This window comes from Melozone crissalis, unplaced genomic scaffold (genome assembly GCF_028551555.1).
Source record: "Melozone crissalis strain CALT ecotype California unplaced genomic scaffold, PUWL_Pcris_2 ptg000007l_1, whole genome shotgun sequence".
Lineage (NCBI taxonomy): Eukaryota > Metazoa > Chordata > Aves > Passeriformes > Passerellidae > Melozone > Melozone crissalis.
The window spans coordinates 19221339-19239235 of NW_026535785.1; the positions used below are offsets into that span (position 1 = coordinate 19221339).

General features: G+C 46.6%; 1 protein-coding gene across 3 annotated transcripts in view; it reads left to right on the top strand.

Annotated features, from left to right (window-relative positions):
* The window catches only part of KCTD15 (potassium channel tetramerization domain containing 15), a 246501-nt gene that overhangs the window by 190113 nt on the left and 38491 nt on the right, over positions 1–17897 (top strand). Inside the window, exons 1-2 of one of the 3 annotated variants that reach the window (XM_054296419.1) lie at positions 10193–10593; positions 16214–16389. In XM_054296419.1, the coding sequence (XP_054152394.1) occupies positions 16226–16389 (164 nt within the window). In that variant the 5' untranslated portion in view covers positions 10193–10593; positions 16214–16225. Of the gene's footprint in view, positions 1–10192; positions 10594–10845; positions 11110–16213; positions 16390–17897 lie in introns of those variants that run through there. The other 2 variants (XM_054296418.1, XM_054296420.1) reach the window with 2 other exon arrangements.

A 17897-nucleotide genomic window follows, 5' to 3' on the forward strand; every position in this document is an offset into this window, starting at 1 on the left:
TCTTTCAATTTGGCTTGTTGAGAGAAACATTGTTATCAGTCTCAAAAAGAAATTAACTCCAAAATAAACAAACTTGTATATAGAAATCTGCTATTTTTCATCAAGTTTTTGCTTGAACTTCCTTACTATAAGCAAATCACACACATCCTCACCACATGGGTTTAAGTGCATGGCTGATACTGAGTTTATAAAAGTATATAGCCAAATAGAACATGTATTAGACGCTCGAAAAAAACCCCCAGGGGTGGGGAGAGGGAAGCTTATTATAAAATAAAACCATAATCTAACACATGTCACCTTATAATTTCTCCTGATGTAAACATCACAAATGTACCTAGAGGTGTAAGTGTGCTCCAAACTCCAGCCCTGGAAGCGCAGGCAGCCCGGGTCCGAGCACAACCCCAGGGACCGACGGAGCTGCCCCGCTCCCGGCGCGGGGAAAGCGGGGCCGGTCCCATCGCCATCCCAGCGAGCAGGGCCAGTCCTATCCCAGCTCCCGATCCCAGCCAGATCGGCTGACAGCACAGCCAGCCCTTAAACCCCGTGAGGAGCAACACAGAGCTCTGCGGGAAATTAGCGAAACTACGGCCGTAACTGCATAAATGTTGGGTGATCCTTCTGTGGTACAGCCACAACAGCCGAGTTAAGTACAACACAGGACCCAGGCAGATTTATAAGTAATTTTTAATTAACTGAACCCTAGAATATACCTTTGTTGCGACAATACTCCAGAGAGCCCGGTAACACAGATTAGGCTACCACACAGGCATTAATTAGAAACAACACCGCCCTCGGAGGGCCGCGGCCCCGGCAGATCCCACGGCCCGTGCCTCTCCCGCCGGGAGCTCGGGGGCCGGGGTGACCCTGCGGGCCGGGGTGACCCTGCGGGGCCGGGGTGTTCGGGGTTGGGCACAGGCCCGCGGGCCCCTCTGCGCTGCTACAGGAGCGATGGGCCCCACAAAGCGCCGGGCCCCCACCCAGAGGGTCCCGCTCAGCCCGCGGGGCTGCTCGGCAGAGCCGCCCCCACAGGGACCTCGCAGCGCCGGGCGCGTCCCTCTGCCCGGGGCGCCGCTCCCCTCCACCCCCTCAGCCCCCGGGCAGCCGCTCGTCTCCACGGCAACGGCGGCAGCGGGACGGGGCTGGCCGCGGGCCTGGGGCGGGAGCAAGGCGGGAGCGGGGCTGAGGGGGGAGCGGGGCTCAGGCGAGGCTCGAGGGGCAGCGAGGCTCAGGAGAGGCTCGGGGGCCAGAGGGGCTCAGGCGAAGCTCGGGGGGCAGCGAGGCTCAGGCGGGAGCGGGACTCAGGCGGGAGCGGGGCTGAGGCGAGGCTCAGGCGGGGCTCAGGCTGAGGCGGGAGCGGGGCTCAGGCGAGGCTCAGGCGGGAGCGGGGCTCGGGCGAGACTCAGGGAGCAGCGGGGCTCGGGCAGGCTCGGGGAGCAGCGGGGCTCAGGCGAGGCTCGGGGGGCAGCGGAGCTCCGGCGGGGCTCGGGGAGCAGCGGGCACTCCGCGACTGCCCCGGGCCCGAGCGCGGCTCTCGCACCCGGCCGGGCCCGCGGGCTCTCCCCGCTGCCGCCCTGAGGGCAGAACGGCGCCATGGGGACAGCCGCCCTCCCTCCCCCCACGCCAGCCCCGACCTCGGCCTCACAAACGGGGGCCACAGCTTCTATCCTGCATTATTCATTCTCTCACCAGTGGATATTCATGCTCTCACACACCGAAATATATATATATCCGTATGTTCATTTAAAACTATTTTTCAGATTGCTTCAAAATTCAAATTAATTAAGATTAATTAAAAATTAAATCAAAAATAAAAAGCTCCAAAAGTGATTTTTTTTAATTTCACTTACATCTTTAATGTAGAAGGAACTCCAGTGGGGTTGATATTTTTAGTTTCATGCAGCATAACAGGAGAGATGGGGACTTGCTATTCTACTGTGGCAGAGCTGCCGAGCAGGGAACAATCGGACGGGGGCTTCATCTGGGGAAACAACAGGCAAAGCTCTAGGGGTGAAGAGGGGACACAGGAGGAAGACTGTGGCAGAGATGTTCTCCAAGAGTGGCCTCATTTCCCATCCCCTAAGCCATTCCAGTTTCCTACTGGTTCCACCAAATGTGAAGAGAAAAAGGAAGAGGAGAGAGTCTTCCCTGCCTCTGCCATCTCTGACCCCAGGAAAGCCACGGTCACAGTTGCCCACCCTGCTTTACTGTTCCCCAGACGCAAGAAAGAAGAACCTTAATCCTCTTGGAAGAGCTGCCCTTTTCACAGGCAAAACGTGTGCCCTCCCATCCCTGCCATTCTGGGAATATGAATGTAGAAGCTCATGAAAAGCAAGTAAACACCTGGTCCACAGGGGGAAGACTCTGCGTTTGAATTTCAGGCTTGTAACTGAAGAGAGAAACTCTAAAAAGCACCAGATGAGAAGGAACAAGGGATCCTGCACAGACCCAAGTGTAATTTTTACTCACATCCTTTATCATTTAATCAGAGCTGATGACATGACTCTTGTAAGCAATTGTGTGGTCTATGTTGATGCCCAGATGAGAAATGGGCTCCAGTGTGTTGGATAAACAAAAGTATCAGTTCTCCAAAATTAACAGTGTCATCTGAAATAAGAGGCAAGAATTGAACAGCAAAGCAGCAAGGGGAGGAAACTGGAGGGTCCTGGTGACGTAGATGAGATTGCTTGTCCTCCTTGGACACCTTCATGGTCCTGTTGAATGAAGATCATTTCCACCTGTCCAGTTCCTTGACCCTTTTACCATTAAATCACCAGTTCCTCAGAGGAAAGGAAGCTCCTAGCCAGGAGGTTCCTTGGTTATGTCATAACTCAAGAATATCTTGTGAGGAACAGGAGATGGTCTGGAAAATAACTCCAAGATGAGGTTTTACACAGAGACACTTCTGAGCAAGCAGCAGAGCAGCCAAGGCTGATCTCTGTTAGGCTTAACACAGTGCAGTCAGAAATGAGGGATTAAAGTGAAACTGTTTCATGCAAGGACTTTTCAAATGCCTTTATTCACCAAAGAATAGCACATCTGAAAATATACGTGCACCTTTTCCCCAAGAGGATGTCTTGACAGCAGAAAGCTTAACTGAACAGCATTCACACAAATACTAAATGTGCACAACGACCCTCTGCACAAAGCAGGCTTAGCATAATGCTCCAAAAGTTAACAAGACTGAACCAAGTAATTGCTGCTACAAACCACCTCAAGAAGGATACTATGCTGGGGCTAGTAGTATCAAATAATTTTTATTGCAAATTGTATTGAATTCATCTGTTTACAGATTTCTTCTACAAGTTCTGCATCTCAGAGGCTAATTGCAAACTAAAAGTTGGATATAAAAATACAAATTATTTCCTTCAATAACCGTTCAAAGTGAAGACTGGCAAAATCTGTGACATTGTAATAAAACACTTGAACTAAAGTTTAAACAAGGGTTTAACAAAGACTTTTATTACTCTCTTCTCTGTGCACCATTCAACATGCACTTCAGGATGAGAAATATGCCTCATTTATTCCAACAAGCATTCTGTTCTTTTTTTTTCTGAGAAGAAATCCATGACAGAATGTGGAATAATACAATGTTTACAAAGTCAAGAGTGCAAATCCATGGAAAATGGACATACATATGCATCCTCAAAGACACAGGTTAGAACAGATAAGTATAATTTGTACTACTTGGCAATGCTGTTTCTGTATCAGTTGCTTTAGGGATGCTTGTTTTATTAACTTTACATACTTGCATGACATCTGCTGTGACACCACGAATATAAAATATCCTACAGAGCCAGGATGCTGAAATTTTACTCTCACAGAATACCTGGCTCTGCTTTTCCAGCCAAACCCACCGTTAAAGCAAAGAAGGATATCCCTCAGTGTCTGTGTGAAAGGATGCCAGACAGGGAAAATGGCAAGCTCTGGGTAGCTGCAGATCTGAAATCAGTGAAGCAGAGGAGCAGAGGCCATCAGGGAGACGGCAAGGTCCCTGATTCTCAGGCCCAGTGTAAATGAGAGCCCAGCTGGCAGCGGTACTCGGGAGACCATACGCTAGCCGAGCATGGCTGGAGCACAGCATGTTTCAACCATATGTCTGACATACTGCCTCCCTTCCGAGGGTCTCTGGCATGGCAGGGCTTGGCTGGGCTCTGCCTCAGCTGGCCAGGTTCAGAGCTCTCCTCTCCTTTGTGCTGAGACAATGGCAGCGCGGCTGCAGCGCGGCTCAGCTCTGTGCCAGGGGCACGTTCTGGGCTGGAACCGCTCCAGCTGAGCCCGCCTGCGTCACAGGTGGGCAGGGAGCACCACCGCGGCTTACACGCAGAAATCATCGGCCACAACACCCTCACTGCTCCCTTTTCATGCTGTTAGCAGGGACGAGTTGTGTTCTGTGTTGGGTGTCACTCTGCAAGTTCACCATAGTCCCATAAATTCCAATTCACTAATTATTTTATCCAACAGATGAACAGCCATGCCTCAAAATATTCTTTTAGTTTTCTCCTTTTAATTCTGCAATTTGTTTCTATTATTTGGATAGATTTTTCAAAATAAAGCTGTTCTTAATTCTATTTCTGTGTGCTGTTAAATGCAGGTTCTGGAAGAATTTGTTCCATTTTCTTTTTCTTCCATTTTGATGTCCTTATCATGATACTTTACTGAACTGCTGCTCTCTCAGGTTCTGTCCCTGCCATGCATGATCCAAATCCCTTTGGTCTGGTATTTGCCAACGAAAAAGCACGCTGAAATGCTGCTACATAAATAAGCAATGTACCTATGATTCTAGAGGTGCCCAAAGATCCTAAAAAGTGTAAATTGTTTCTTATAAAAGGGCCATTATGTCTCTATTCCTCATTCTCTATATTCTGTGAAGTGATTTTTTTGCAGTTTAACATATTGCAGACCTTTGCTGGCAGAAGCAATGCATCTAACCTCTCTCAGAAGTGTATTCAGTGGGGAGCTGCCTGGCTGCACAGGATTTATACATCGTTCAGCTAAGTCAGCGATCCATATGCAAAAATCAAGCGTTCAGGGACACCATGTGGATTTGTGGCATTCTTCAGAGTACATTGTGTCTCTAATAAACCAATGAATGGATTAAACTCAGCCATAAAAATGTTTTCTCCTCTCTGTGACTACAATATGGATAAGCTTTATTTAATAAACAGCTAAAAGCTAACCCCACACATGTTACTTAGACAGGTTAAAAACATTCCTCAGTTTTATAACCTGCATAAGAGGAGGCAGAGCACTTAACAAAATGTGTGAAACTTGAAACACCATGCTGAACATTAACACAAGACATCTTGATTATGTAAATTTCATTTTGGAAGTGATCTTTGGCTTATAACAGTTGGAAGCAGAAGAGACAAACAAACCTTTCCTATACTGTATTTCCTGACAAGTTATTTCATCTTGGCATTCCAGGACAGATTATTTCTTTGTATCATACTGCTGTCACGAGTTAGGCACTGGATAATGGATAGTTTTAAAAACAGTCCATCTGTATTTAGTCAATAAAGTAATGGTTTGTAAACTTACTCAGCAGCAAGCTGTTTCTTGAAAAGAATAGAAGAGCATTCAAGGGAAAAGACTGACAAGACTTGGTTATTTCCTAATGATCAGATTTTGTTCTTTGCGTGGTCATGCTTGCTGCTCTCAGGAAACCTCTCATCTGTCTACAAATGACAAACAATTATTTGACTTAATTAGCAAAGCCTGGGCCAAGTTCCTGTTCCAGAATGACTGGCACTGCAACTGGCTTGAAAACTTGCTTCAGCTGGGAGATGTCCTTTGTTTTTATTATTCCTCATGTGTCAACTGACTGCAGCAAGTACTGGCATTTCAAGATGCTTCATATTTTCAGGTTCCTCACAAGAACAAATCTTTTTGGAGGCTCAGCACATATGTAACATCAGCTTTCCACTGCTTCTGCTTGTCCCTCATTTCCAGTGATGGGAGCGATGGTGGCAGCCAGAGCACCCACGGTCACCAACCTCTGTGTTCAGATGTGTTTGTCCCTAGTGCCTCCATGGCCCAGGAGACAGAGCCAAACCCAGCTGTGAAAACCCACTGAAAGCAACAGTCATGGAGCCTTTGCTGGCTGAACAGGCACCTGGTGTCCAGCAACGGCTTTTGAAATCACAATTATTCACTCAGATGTTCTCTTCCAAGACAAAACTCCATCTAAGCTACAGTGGTGTCTTAACTGTGACTGGGAGGAGTATTAATCTACATATAGACATTGATTCCTTTGTTTTAAAGGAACAGCCCCTTAATTCTCATTTATCCGCTTTAAACATTTAATGAAATTATCGTTTTCCTCCCTCTCTTCCTGCTTTATCTTCAAATGCCTGGTAGAACATGGTGAGTTTCAGTGAGGACCAGGTACTCCACACTGGTAGTTGGTGGAAATGTTGGTATCATCACCAGAACGCCTCAAGTTCAGTTATGTAACATAACAAGTGCTGAAGTCAGGTTTAAACCTCAGGATAAAACCCATAAAGTAAGGAAAAGAGCAACGACTAAGAGAGGATGAGATCTACTACCACAAAGTCACAAAAGGCCCTCAAGAACAACACCAACTGGAGTTATCCCGCTCTAATTCAGAGAGCACGGTGCAGAAGAGGTTGATATTATTTGTCAATTTGTGACACTTTCTTTCACACATCTCGAAATATATTTGGATAATCTTTTTGATAGGAAACTTATATTCCTTCAAATCAGCATATTTTCACAATCTAGTAATATTCTGTCCTGTAACATACACACAATTTATTATTTTTTGGGGGGGAAAGAAAAAAGAAAATGAGCTGGAGTTCCTCATGGCTTCTCTTTCATACTGTCTTAAGTGTAAATTTTACCCATTTATTTTAAAAAATGAAAGTAAACTATAGAATAATTTGGTATAAAAAAGATCACAGAATAGTTCTGTCCAATTCCATTTTTAAGCATCTGCAGAGAATAAAAAGAATTTTTGGTAAGGAAAAAAATTCCAAAGTACGTATTTGGAAGTACTTATGATTGTAATAACATGCTGGGCATTTGGTTAAGAACTTTTAAGCACCTATGATAAATTACAACTTATAATTTCTAATTCTTATATCTTGAAACCGAGCTCAGGAATCTTCTGCCACAAATTTTGTAGTGCTTTATAGGGAGGATAATAGAATTATTGAGAAAATAAGTTATATTCAGTTCTAAGAGTATTTCTTCTTTTTTGTTCACTACATACTATTTAATATTTTCCTTTGTACACTTCTTGATAGTTGAGCTTGAAGTGAAACTCTGAAAAACAACATTAGGATTCAAAATACAGTGGAAGATTTTATTTTCAGGGTCACAAGTAACATAGCGAGATTTCTCTCTTAAACAATGACACTTAGTATCTCTGTAGTTCTATGAATACTTTTGAAGTGTCATATTAAAACCAATCTCTTGGCCTTCAGGCAAAGAGAAGCAATTAGTCTTGGAGTTGTGAATAAATAAAAATCCATTTATATACCCGTCCTTGACACGTACCTTGCAAATCTTAGAAACTTCATCTAGTGGGAAAAGAAATGTTAAATCACGAACACCAATACTAATCATACGGCAATGTTGCTTCCTAAAACTGTTTAGTTTATATAAATCTTTTAAGTATTGATTCATATGTATATATTCTTACATATTGAAACAAAACAACAGAAAGGCACTCACACACTTGAGCGAGAAGAAAGAAACGAGAGCGTGCATATAGAGCTGGAACCTTTATTACCTTCAACATTAATAGAGGCAAGAAAAAACACAAAGCTCCCAAGTCCATTGTCCTTTTCTCAGACACAGTAAAAACAATCCCGCACAAGTTCTGTACCACGCACAGGCTTTTCATCCCAAGTGCTACTGTGTCTGCTTTGATCTACAGGCAAACAAACAATCGGAATCTTTATTATCCGTGCATCCCATTTCCATGCAGCACAATTAAACAGTGCCTGTCACAGATGTGTTGGGATGTGTCAGATCACAATTTCTACTTTTCGTACAAGCGCAGTATTTTTAGGTCTTCTCTTTCCTCTTTAGCGTGCCTCAGCGCTGAAGCATCCTATCTTTATGCAGCTCTGATTGCTGTTCGAGAGCCTCATATTTATTTTTCACTTAGCAGTCAGTAATTCACAAAGGAAGTAAAAATTATAGCGCCAAGTCATTCCAAACAGTCGGCCCGCACCCCTCCAGAACGGCTGGGTGAAACTCGGGCTGCGTGCAGGTCACAGCGGAGCTGCTCCTCCTCGCATCCACTTGTTGACCAGAGTGCTGAGGAAATGGGAGCACTCGGGCTACAGCCTCCATCAGGTGAGGCAGCACTGCTGGGGACACGCCGGTGTTCGGGGGGTATTTCAGAACAAAACCTTCCCCTCTGTGCCCTGCTCACTGAGCCCCAGCCTGGAGGGCACAGGTGGGACAGTGACCCCCGCACAGCATCACACCTGGCCTGATGGGATGGTCAAGGAAAACAAATTTTAGTCTGTTCTGGATGCAAATCTCTCTGCTGACCTAGTTCTCATTCTCCTTTTCATTTCAGAAGCTCAGCTAAAAATCCATAAATTAAGGAAATTAACTGATGGAGCCTCCGGCATCTTTGTAAGCTATTTAAATCTTTAAATTTACAACATCTTCTGCATATATCAAGTAATTGAACTAACTGCAGGGATGTAACTTTAATGAGAAAATTTCCCTCTTCTCCTGTAGTTTGTACTCTAGAAGGGGAAAAAAAAAAAAAAAAAAAGCTCCCCTTAGGAGAAAAGTTTCTGTTTATTCCTGCCGCGGCAGAAAACTTTAACCCCCCCAGTTTCGGGGTGTCCTCCTGCCCGCATCGCGCCGCGGCCGCTCTGCCAGGCCCGGGGGCGGCGCGGGCGCGGGGGCGCGCTGACCTCTCGGGGCCGCGCAGCGTTGCGTAACGGCCGCGCGGCGGCGCGCGCTAGTGGGCGCTGCAGCCCCGCCGGTGCGCGCGGCGCCGTTCCGCGGGCGCGGAGGCGGCGGAGGGCCCCCCCCCCCACCAATCCCTACAGCGCCGGGAGCGGCGGCAGAGCCGCGGGTGCGCCCGCCGGCAGCGGCCCCGCTCCCTCCGCCCAGCCTCCGTGGGGAACAGCGCGGAGCGGGGGAGCATCCCCCGCGGCGGCGCGCGGAAACACGCGGGCACCGGCGGACCCGCGCCTCTGGCTGGAAGTTGAGGGAGGGATTTGTCTGTATTTTTTTTTTCCTTCATTCACGGGGGGGTTCCCTGGCTGTCCCCCCCCGGTACGGGGGCCGGGCGCGCTGCGCGCCCGCGGAGCCGCCCGCGGAGCCCCGCGCCATCGCGCCGCGCGCTCTAATTGAAATGGCGCTTTTGGCCGGGGGCGGGCTGCCAGGGCGCTCCGCAATAGCACAATGCATGTCGATAGACGTCATTTGGTTTTAATGGCCTACAGGAAATTTGGCGTTTACAATGCGAGACATTAGCAAAGGGTGAAAGGGAGGGGGAGGCAGGCAGGATGGATGGCTGGGAATAATTGCGGCCCCCCCCCGCCCCCGAGGCCCCCCGTCCGCACCTCGGCGGCGCTGGGTGCTGCAGGGAAGGGGGGGGTCGGGGCTATTTTTTATTATTTATTTTTTAACTTCATCTAGTTTATCAACAAGTGCAGAGTGGGTGCTACCCTAATTGTTACAGAGGAGTCAAGAGATGTGAGAAACGTGCCCTGTGTTACTTATTTGGGAGCTGAAAATTTATGCCTAGTTGAAAATGCCTGGGGAAATATTACATCAGACCAAATGACAATGATTAAAATCAGCTTTTTTCCCCCCTTCCCCCCCACCCCCTTTTTTCCTCCTTCTTCTTTTCAGTAAGTCTGTTGAAGGACGTGACAGTGGCCTGATCCTCCCCAGCACCGAACCGTTATCCCCCGGCAGGGCCGGGCCGGGCCGGGCTGCGCGGAACTCCGCGGGGCAGCGCAGCTCCCGCCCCGGCCGCGCCGCGCGGAGCGGCTCTGCGGGCGGCGGCGCCGGGGGCGCGGGCTGGGGAGCCGGCCGCCTTCCCAGCCTTATTTCATTTTCAAGGGCTGTATTTTATTTTATTCTGGAGGGGGTGGGGGGGGGGGTGGGGGATGGGGGAGTAAATCTGCAGACCTTCACCAAAAGGAGGGAAAAATATCCAATTTTCATCGCAAAATTAGCTAGGGCGAGAGCAAAGGGCTGAGCTAATTGTAGCCTAATCCTCTGCCCTGCAGGCGTTTGCAAAGCCCTGAGCAAGAATTCGCTTTTTTTCCTCCTCTTCTCCCTTCCCTCTGTTATTTAGAGACGGGATTATTGCCTTTCTTCTCATAACAGCCTCGGCAGTTTCATTTAAAGGCTTTTTTTCCCCCCCTCTCACACACATACATACACACACACTCACAAAATAAATAGAAAAAGAAGCAGCAAAAACAGGGGAAGAGAGAGGAGACAGAGAAGCTTTAAAAATAATAATCACAGCAGGATCTGCGGAGCAAAGATAGTAATAAAAGCAAAAAAGCTGAGCCCATCCACACAGAGCCCCGGCAGAGCCCAAAGCCAAAGGGGGGCTCGCAGATCTCTTCTGTGCTCAAGGTAAGGACCTCGGCGGCAGCAGCAGCGGCTCCCGCAGCCGCCCGTGCGCCCGCCCGAGCGGGGAGCGGGGCCGGAGCGCGCCGTGCGCGCCGCCCGTCCTCGCATCGCGCCGCTCCGCGCCTGCTCGCGCTCCTTTTTTTTTTTTTTTTTTTTTTTCCTTCACCCCCCCCCCCCCCCACCTTTTTTTTTTTTTTTTTTTGGAAAGTGCCTCTTCAAACTCACTCGGCTGCCGGCTCCGGGGAGCAGCGGCGGAGGGGTGTTTTTTTAAAGCTACAGGACGCGTTTGCAGCCGCCCCGCTTTGGTAGCGCCGCGCGTGTGCGTGTGTGTGTCTGTGCGTGTGTGTGTGTGTGCGTGCGTGTGTATGTTTTGTTTTGCTCCGCTCCAGCATGGGCAGCGCCGGCGGAGCCCCGCGGCCCGGGGTGCCCGCGCTCCCCCTGCCCCCCCGGCCCCGGCTCTGAAGACGGCCAAGCCCCAGCGCGGCGGAGGCAGCGCGGCTCGCTCTGCGCTTTCGCATGGTACACGCGGAGCCGCGGGCCCGGGGCGCGGGAGGGAGCGCGGGCCGGGGCGCGGGGGCTGGCGGCGGGGCGGCTCGGCACAAAGGGAAGGAAGGCGGGCGACAATGGGGAGCGCCGCGTATGGAAAACACGGGCGGGCTGTGAATGAAACTCTGGCGCCAGTGAGAGTGGAAGGCTTGGTTTGGGGTAGACTTCAAACCACTCTAGGCTATAGTTTGCATTCCTGCTCCTGCATGCGATGTGGCACACTTCTGCAAAATTAATACATTAGCCTGGCTAATGCTCACCACCATTGGCTGCGCGGAAAATGTGCAGGATCGGGGATTCGGGCTTGACTTTTTTTTTCTTGCATTCATCTAAGACATCTCCTTTCTTGTTATGTGGGAATAAGTAAAGGACGCCATGTTGTGCCTTTTTTTTTTTTTTTTTGGTTGAATTTTTCCTTCGGGCATGCAGTGTGTTCAAAAGAAAAAGGCAGAAGTTGAGTGACCGGGTGCGTTGCTCGCTGGTGATTTCCCTGACCATCAGTAGGGAAAAGCATTTGGGTGACGTGAAACTTGCACTAAATAGACTGGAGTCTGCCAGAGAGAGGCGGGTTGCGGGGGGGGGGAGAGGGGGAGGAAGGAGAAAGCCTTTCCTTTTTCTTTTTTTTAATTTTTTTTTTTTTTTTGCGGGTGGTGGGGGGGGGGGGAAGCAGAGCCCCATAGGGAGTTCCCCCTTTGCTTCCCCCCCCCGCCCCCCAAAAGTTTTGGGCACGATCTCCTCCGTGTCTCGGTGCAGTGCTCAGCACAGCAGCGTGGAGCTGTGTGCAAATGTTTATGGACTTTTAATTTTGGAGCCACCGAGCCCAAGGTTTGCAGTCCCCCCGCCCCGCTTTGTCTCAGGGCCGGGAGCACGGCAAAGTGGGCAGCAAGTTGTGTGGGGGTGGCTGTGAGGCAGAGCTGTCGCTGTCCCCGTCCCCGTGAGGGCAGACAAAGGTAATTCCCGGTCTGGCCGTGCCCCTCCGGCAGCCCGGGCACGCAGCCGCTGTCCCGGAGCCACCGTGGCCGCAGTGCCGGGGCCGGGGGGATGCAGGGGGTGGGTTCACCCTGCTGGGGCTGCCCTACAGACATGAAGGACCCCGGGGAGCGGAGCAGCCGCCCCGAGGCTCCCTCAGCCCGGGGGTGCGGCCGGGCCCAGCCCGGCTCCCCGGCAGAGCAGCTCCACGGCAGGTCCTAAACCTGCCTGCCGCTTTCATTGCTCGTCTTAATCATTGCTCGTCTTAAATGTGCATGAAGGAATTAAACTGCACGAGTGAATAACAGCATTAGTTTCAATTAATTTTTATCCTGGCAACAATAAACTTTAGAAACAAAGCGCTTTTACATCCTTAATTAGTCTTGCTTCCCATCTGTAGTCTTTTAAGTGCCTGCTCCTTGATTTAACTTTGTCCCTCCTTCAGAGCCGCCTCCTTTTTTATTATTTTCCTTTTTTTTTTCGTTCCCCCTTCCAGACTGCTGCCTGTTTCTTTCCTGCAACCTTTCACCTCCCTTGTCCCTATCTGTCTGCTCTGCTCTGTGCAGTTTATTTCTCCTGTATTTTCCCAACATCAACAGCAGTATTGGTTACCATGGCCCCAAGCTATGTGCAGAGGTGGGAAAGCTTCATCCGCCCAAAACTTCTTACACTTTTGAAGTCTTTCTTTTAGTAGGATCTGAAATGTATCATCTAGAGTGTGTATTAAATGAACAGTATTCCTGAAGGCTTTAGAGCAAGAAAGGCAACACCCTGGAAAATTCTGCAGTCTTTCAGCATTCTCTGCCCTAGGGTTATAGCCCTGGGCACGGAGCTGAATGGAGCTCTTACAACTGCCTTCTGTTTACCTTTTATGGTTAAAATAACAGCTTAGCAAAGAAGCAACTTCATGGAGAAACGATTCAGTGAAATCATCTCAAGCTGTAGCAGCATAGCTAGTTTAATCACCCCTAGAGAGCTGAACAACTGTGAGCACAATGGGACACAAAATCATTTTGTGTGTAAATGAGCATGGCATTGTGATTATTTCACTTTGCATGGGCAAATAGTTTTTACAAGCAGTTAGCTTAGGAAGGCAGAAAAAGATAAGCTGGCTCTGAAAGATCTTGGTGTGTAATGTTTGAAAAACTAAATATTCACATAATTTGGGAATCAGGCTCTATTGATTTTGCCTTCAGCAGGTTCCTGTGTTACTTATTAGAGCAGGGTTATTGCCTGTGCCACTGGTTGGGATGCTGTATCCTGTTGTAGGCAACTAAAGAGCAAGGATTATTTTACATGGTTTAATAAATGAAGTTTGTTAGTGTTTCTGCGATATTTACCCTTAAGGTTTTAATTTTCTCATCCATATTAGAAAATATGTGCATAAAGACTTCCACTGGATAAATACATTTAGGATTTTGCTTTGTGCATAAAATAAGTACATTACTCAGTGTGATGAATTTTTGCTGTGTGTTACATTAAGAGGAGGAAGGAGTGATTAGAAATAGGGTTATGGTACCTTAAGAAACAGGGGGTGTTTTTTTTGGAGCAGTAGTGCTTAGCCGTCATGCCTCTTGATAATTAGCTCATACGAAAAGGACTGAATTCCACAATTTTAATAAAAATCTGGGATTCATTTTTTAATATGAATCCTCTCCAGCCAGTGTTTTGATTCCCCTTCTCCTCCTCTGCCCCCAAAAGCCAGTGACACCCTCAAGAAGTATGAAAAGCCATAAAAGTTTGAGAACTATTTTAGCTTTCCAGTGATTTTCTATAATTAAGTGTTTTTTCAACACATGCTCTAGCTGAGAAATGCCAAAAGCAGAGGATTGTTCAAAAGGTCCCTCCAGTGAATAGTATAAATTAAATATCTACTGTGTGAGTATGGCCTCACTGAGAATCTCAGTCTTTACAGATCAAGGAATTTACTGGTATACTAACATTAAACAAAATCCTAAGATAGCAGCAGTGTTTAAATATGCACAAATAGATTCATATCACTTGATCTTTAGCTATCTGTGCATATTTTAAAATTGATGTCTGTATTTCAAGACAAATGGTTAAATGTAAGACACATTTACAGAAGACTGAAGTCCTTTGATTTCATTTGGAAATTGTAACAAGGGGTGCAGATGAGCCCTAATTAGACTCTTGTGTTGTGAAACTGCGTGAGATTTATTTCTGAGGCAGCCCTGTGCCGTTCAAGGTCTATACCTTTATCATTAGTGAGCGTGGTTGGGGTCTGAACAAAGACAGGGTTGACATTCAGCCTGGATCTTCTGACCCTTTCATTGAAGTGAAGGAGTAGAGACTGAACATGAGTTTACAGTGCTCTTTGGTAAGGAAAAAAACCAGCAACCTTTGTGTGTGTTGGCAGACAGATTAGTAAACACGCTGTTAAAATACTGCAGGTACTTACATACTAAGTTGTTTTTTTAAGTTAGTTGTTTTATTTATGCCAGATGACATATATACTGAAGGTTGGCCACAACAAGCTCTTGTGGGAAACAAGACAGCAACATCTTGAGTCATGAAAGGATTCAGTCACTTTCCTTGAAGGTGGTGCTGTAGTGAAAATGTTAATGCCCAATTTTGCATCGGCTGACACAGGAGTCCTAGGACAGAGCTGGCATTTGCCTGGTGCTCAGTGCAGCTGTCCATCCAGCCTCTGAAGAGACAAGCATGTGGATCCACAATGGGGTGATGTATTCCTGGGCTGTAGATGCAGGAAATTCTTAGGAGCTAACCAAGATGAAACGCAGTGAATGGAGATGTTGTGGTGACTTTGTGAAGCTGTTCAGATTTGTTAAGATTTTTCAGTCCTGCTCTATAGGTTGGAAATTATTTTACAAAGAATGTTGCTGATTTATGTTCGTCAAGTGGTGTAGTCGGGCATCTTGTGCAAAATACTGCTAAGAGAAAGGCAAGACCAGCTGTAGATTTGTAAGAAACATTGTCAAAGTAACGTGGGAGAAATAGAAATTCACTTTGCAATGCTGCATGTAAAGTGCTTGTCAGATGCAGGGAAGAGCCTGGGTGCTTGGTAGCATGCTTGAATTACAGAATACCAGGAAAATTAGATTATATTCAGAAATGTCTTCAGCTATAATGTTTTGCATATGTTGCTTTTCCCATAAGGGGGGGAATGGATGTACATTTTCTTAAACTTTTCTAGAAGGGTTTTTTTTCTGTTTGACCTGTGTGCCATCTGCACCGATTGAACTGCAATCAGCTTTGAGACACAGCTTTGTGCAGAATAAACTGTGCTTTTCTTAAGGGGAGAATTGAGGAATTTTCTTTTGCTTGGTTGTCCTGTTCATTTTTAAGGCATTTCAGTATTTTTAGCTTTGATTTTGCTGAATTTTTTTGTTGTTGTTGTTCAGTAATTTCACTAATTTGCCAATATTTTTAGGGCAGGAGACATTAGGTGGATTGTGGAATTTATGATTTCATGTGCTAGATTATTCAGTGCTTTCTTGTCCATAAAGTATGGGTCAGTTTATTTATCTTTTTGTTTTCACTGCTTCTAGGTATTAATTGCTTTCAGTTTGAAATCTTATTAGTTGTTTAGGTCTAATATTAAGGCTTAACTGAAAATTATCCATTTATTTCACAATTATTGAAAATAAGCCAGAAAATTGATCTTAGTTTGAAGTGAAATTTACTACATGTATAAACTAAATGCCTTAGGTACTGAGGAAGTCACTAATTTAGAGGTGTCTTGTTACTGAGACAAACTTGCAAAAACCCCCTGAATCCCAATTCACAAATTGGTTATTCGTTTGTCAGGGGATATTTCACATCTAACACATAAGCCCACGACCTTTAATTAGAATTTTGCAGTTTGTTTTATGCCCCTTGAGGCTGACACCTTGAAAATTTTTTTCTTGATTTCTTATTGCTAATAAGCATCTTTCTCTTCCCCTCTGGTACTTAGAAGAAAATGATGCAAATACACTTAATTACAGCGGTGGCAATAATTTGTTAGCTGAATATGTGATCAGGCAGATGCAGAAACGATCTGATTAGATCTGTGATCACACTGAGAAAAGCAAGGTAACACAGTGCCGCATTTAAGAGAAACTGTTCTTTTTGCCTCCCCGCTCAGGAGGGAAGAAGCATGTCCCGTCTGTCTCTGACACGCTCCCCGGTTTCTCCTCTGGCTGCTCAAGGAATTCCTCTCCCAGCTCAACTCACCAAGTCCAACGCTCCCGTGCACATCGATGTAGGAGGACACATGTACACCAGCAGCCTGGCCACCCTCACCAAGTACCCAGACTCCAGGTAAGGAGCACCTTGGTGCTGGCAGCTCCCCTGCCCGCTGCTGCTCCCTGTGCACCTGCGAGGAATATCTCAGTGCAAAGTAATTTGTTATATATTCACCGCTTATGAATTATTCAGTTTCTGATTTATACAGGAACTTCACTGGGGTTCTGCAGAAAAAAAAAGGCCTGTACAATTTATATATTATTTAGAGAGTCTATTCATTTTCTCTCTCAACATCTTCTGAGCTCTGCCGATACGTTTGAAGCACCTGTTGGTGTGCTGCCCTAGATTATTTCCAGCTGTAGCAGGAAACTTGTTTCCTTCAAGTTTGGGGGGAAAAAATTGGCTTTTTCTTCCTCAAGGAGAGAGAATGGTTCTACCACTGTGGGGCTGATGGATGCTTGTGTTGGCCAGGCAGAGTGCTGAGCTCACTGGTAGCTGAGAGCCTCAGCACTCAGCTCCTCTGGGCTGACCCACTCTGGCATTAAATTCCTGTGAGTTCCAATGTAGTCCCTTGTGCTGGACAGGTTGGTGACATGTCTGGCAAGATTTATTTAGATCTGGCCAGCATTATCTCAGGATAAACTCCAGATATGCCTAATTAGGAGTAGATGTGGCATGAGATTGTATTTGTGTATGACACGGAGTGTCTGTTGTCTGTCTGGCTGCCAGTCCTGCAGGGTGCTGGGCATCACAAAGGCTGTGAGGGGTGAAAGCCCAGTGGTGGGAGCAGGATGCTGAGAGGTGCCTGATTTTGATTTACAGCTATGGCCACTAAACCAGTTCAGGTTTTTATCACAGAGGCTGCTCAGGGTGCAGAGTTCCAGGGGCTGAGTGAGTGTGAATGTGCTGGCTCAGGGTGCCCAGTGCACTCTTGGCTCCAAAGCAAGCCAAAGCTCACATTTTATCCCTAGATTTTGCTACCTGCATGGCTAGTATTCCATAATAGAGATTTGGGTTTTTTTCTTTTTTGGTATGACAACCAGTGCAAAAGAGCTAGTTTCGTCTGAATATTTCTCTTTTAAAAGAACTAAGGGGTTTTGCAGATTTGGCAGGTTCCCAAGCAATAAATGACATTTATGGAGACACCTTGAAATGCCTCTAATATCATAAAGCATATGGCTGTGATTTCATTCCAAGGAAAGGGAGCTGCTGAAATTCTCTATGGAAAAAATCCCAATTATTAAAATACCTATATTTTATGGTCAGATCAAAACAATATGATTTTTGTGGACAGTATCTGTTTAATAATGTCTTTGTGGTACTACTTTAATCATAAAGAAGAAATCTGTTTAGTGAAGAGAGATTTATAATGCAGAAGCATATAAATGCTTCATATTATTAAAAATACAGTGAAGATTCTGCAGTTGTAATAGAGTGACACATCTGTTTCCACATTTTAAAATATTGCTGCTATTTTTAAAATATGCCACACATCAAGCTTACTTAATAAAAGCTTCAGTTATAGAAGCTTTGGGAGAATATACATAAATTCACAGATTTTACTTCAGGAGAATACTGTACTG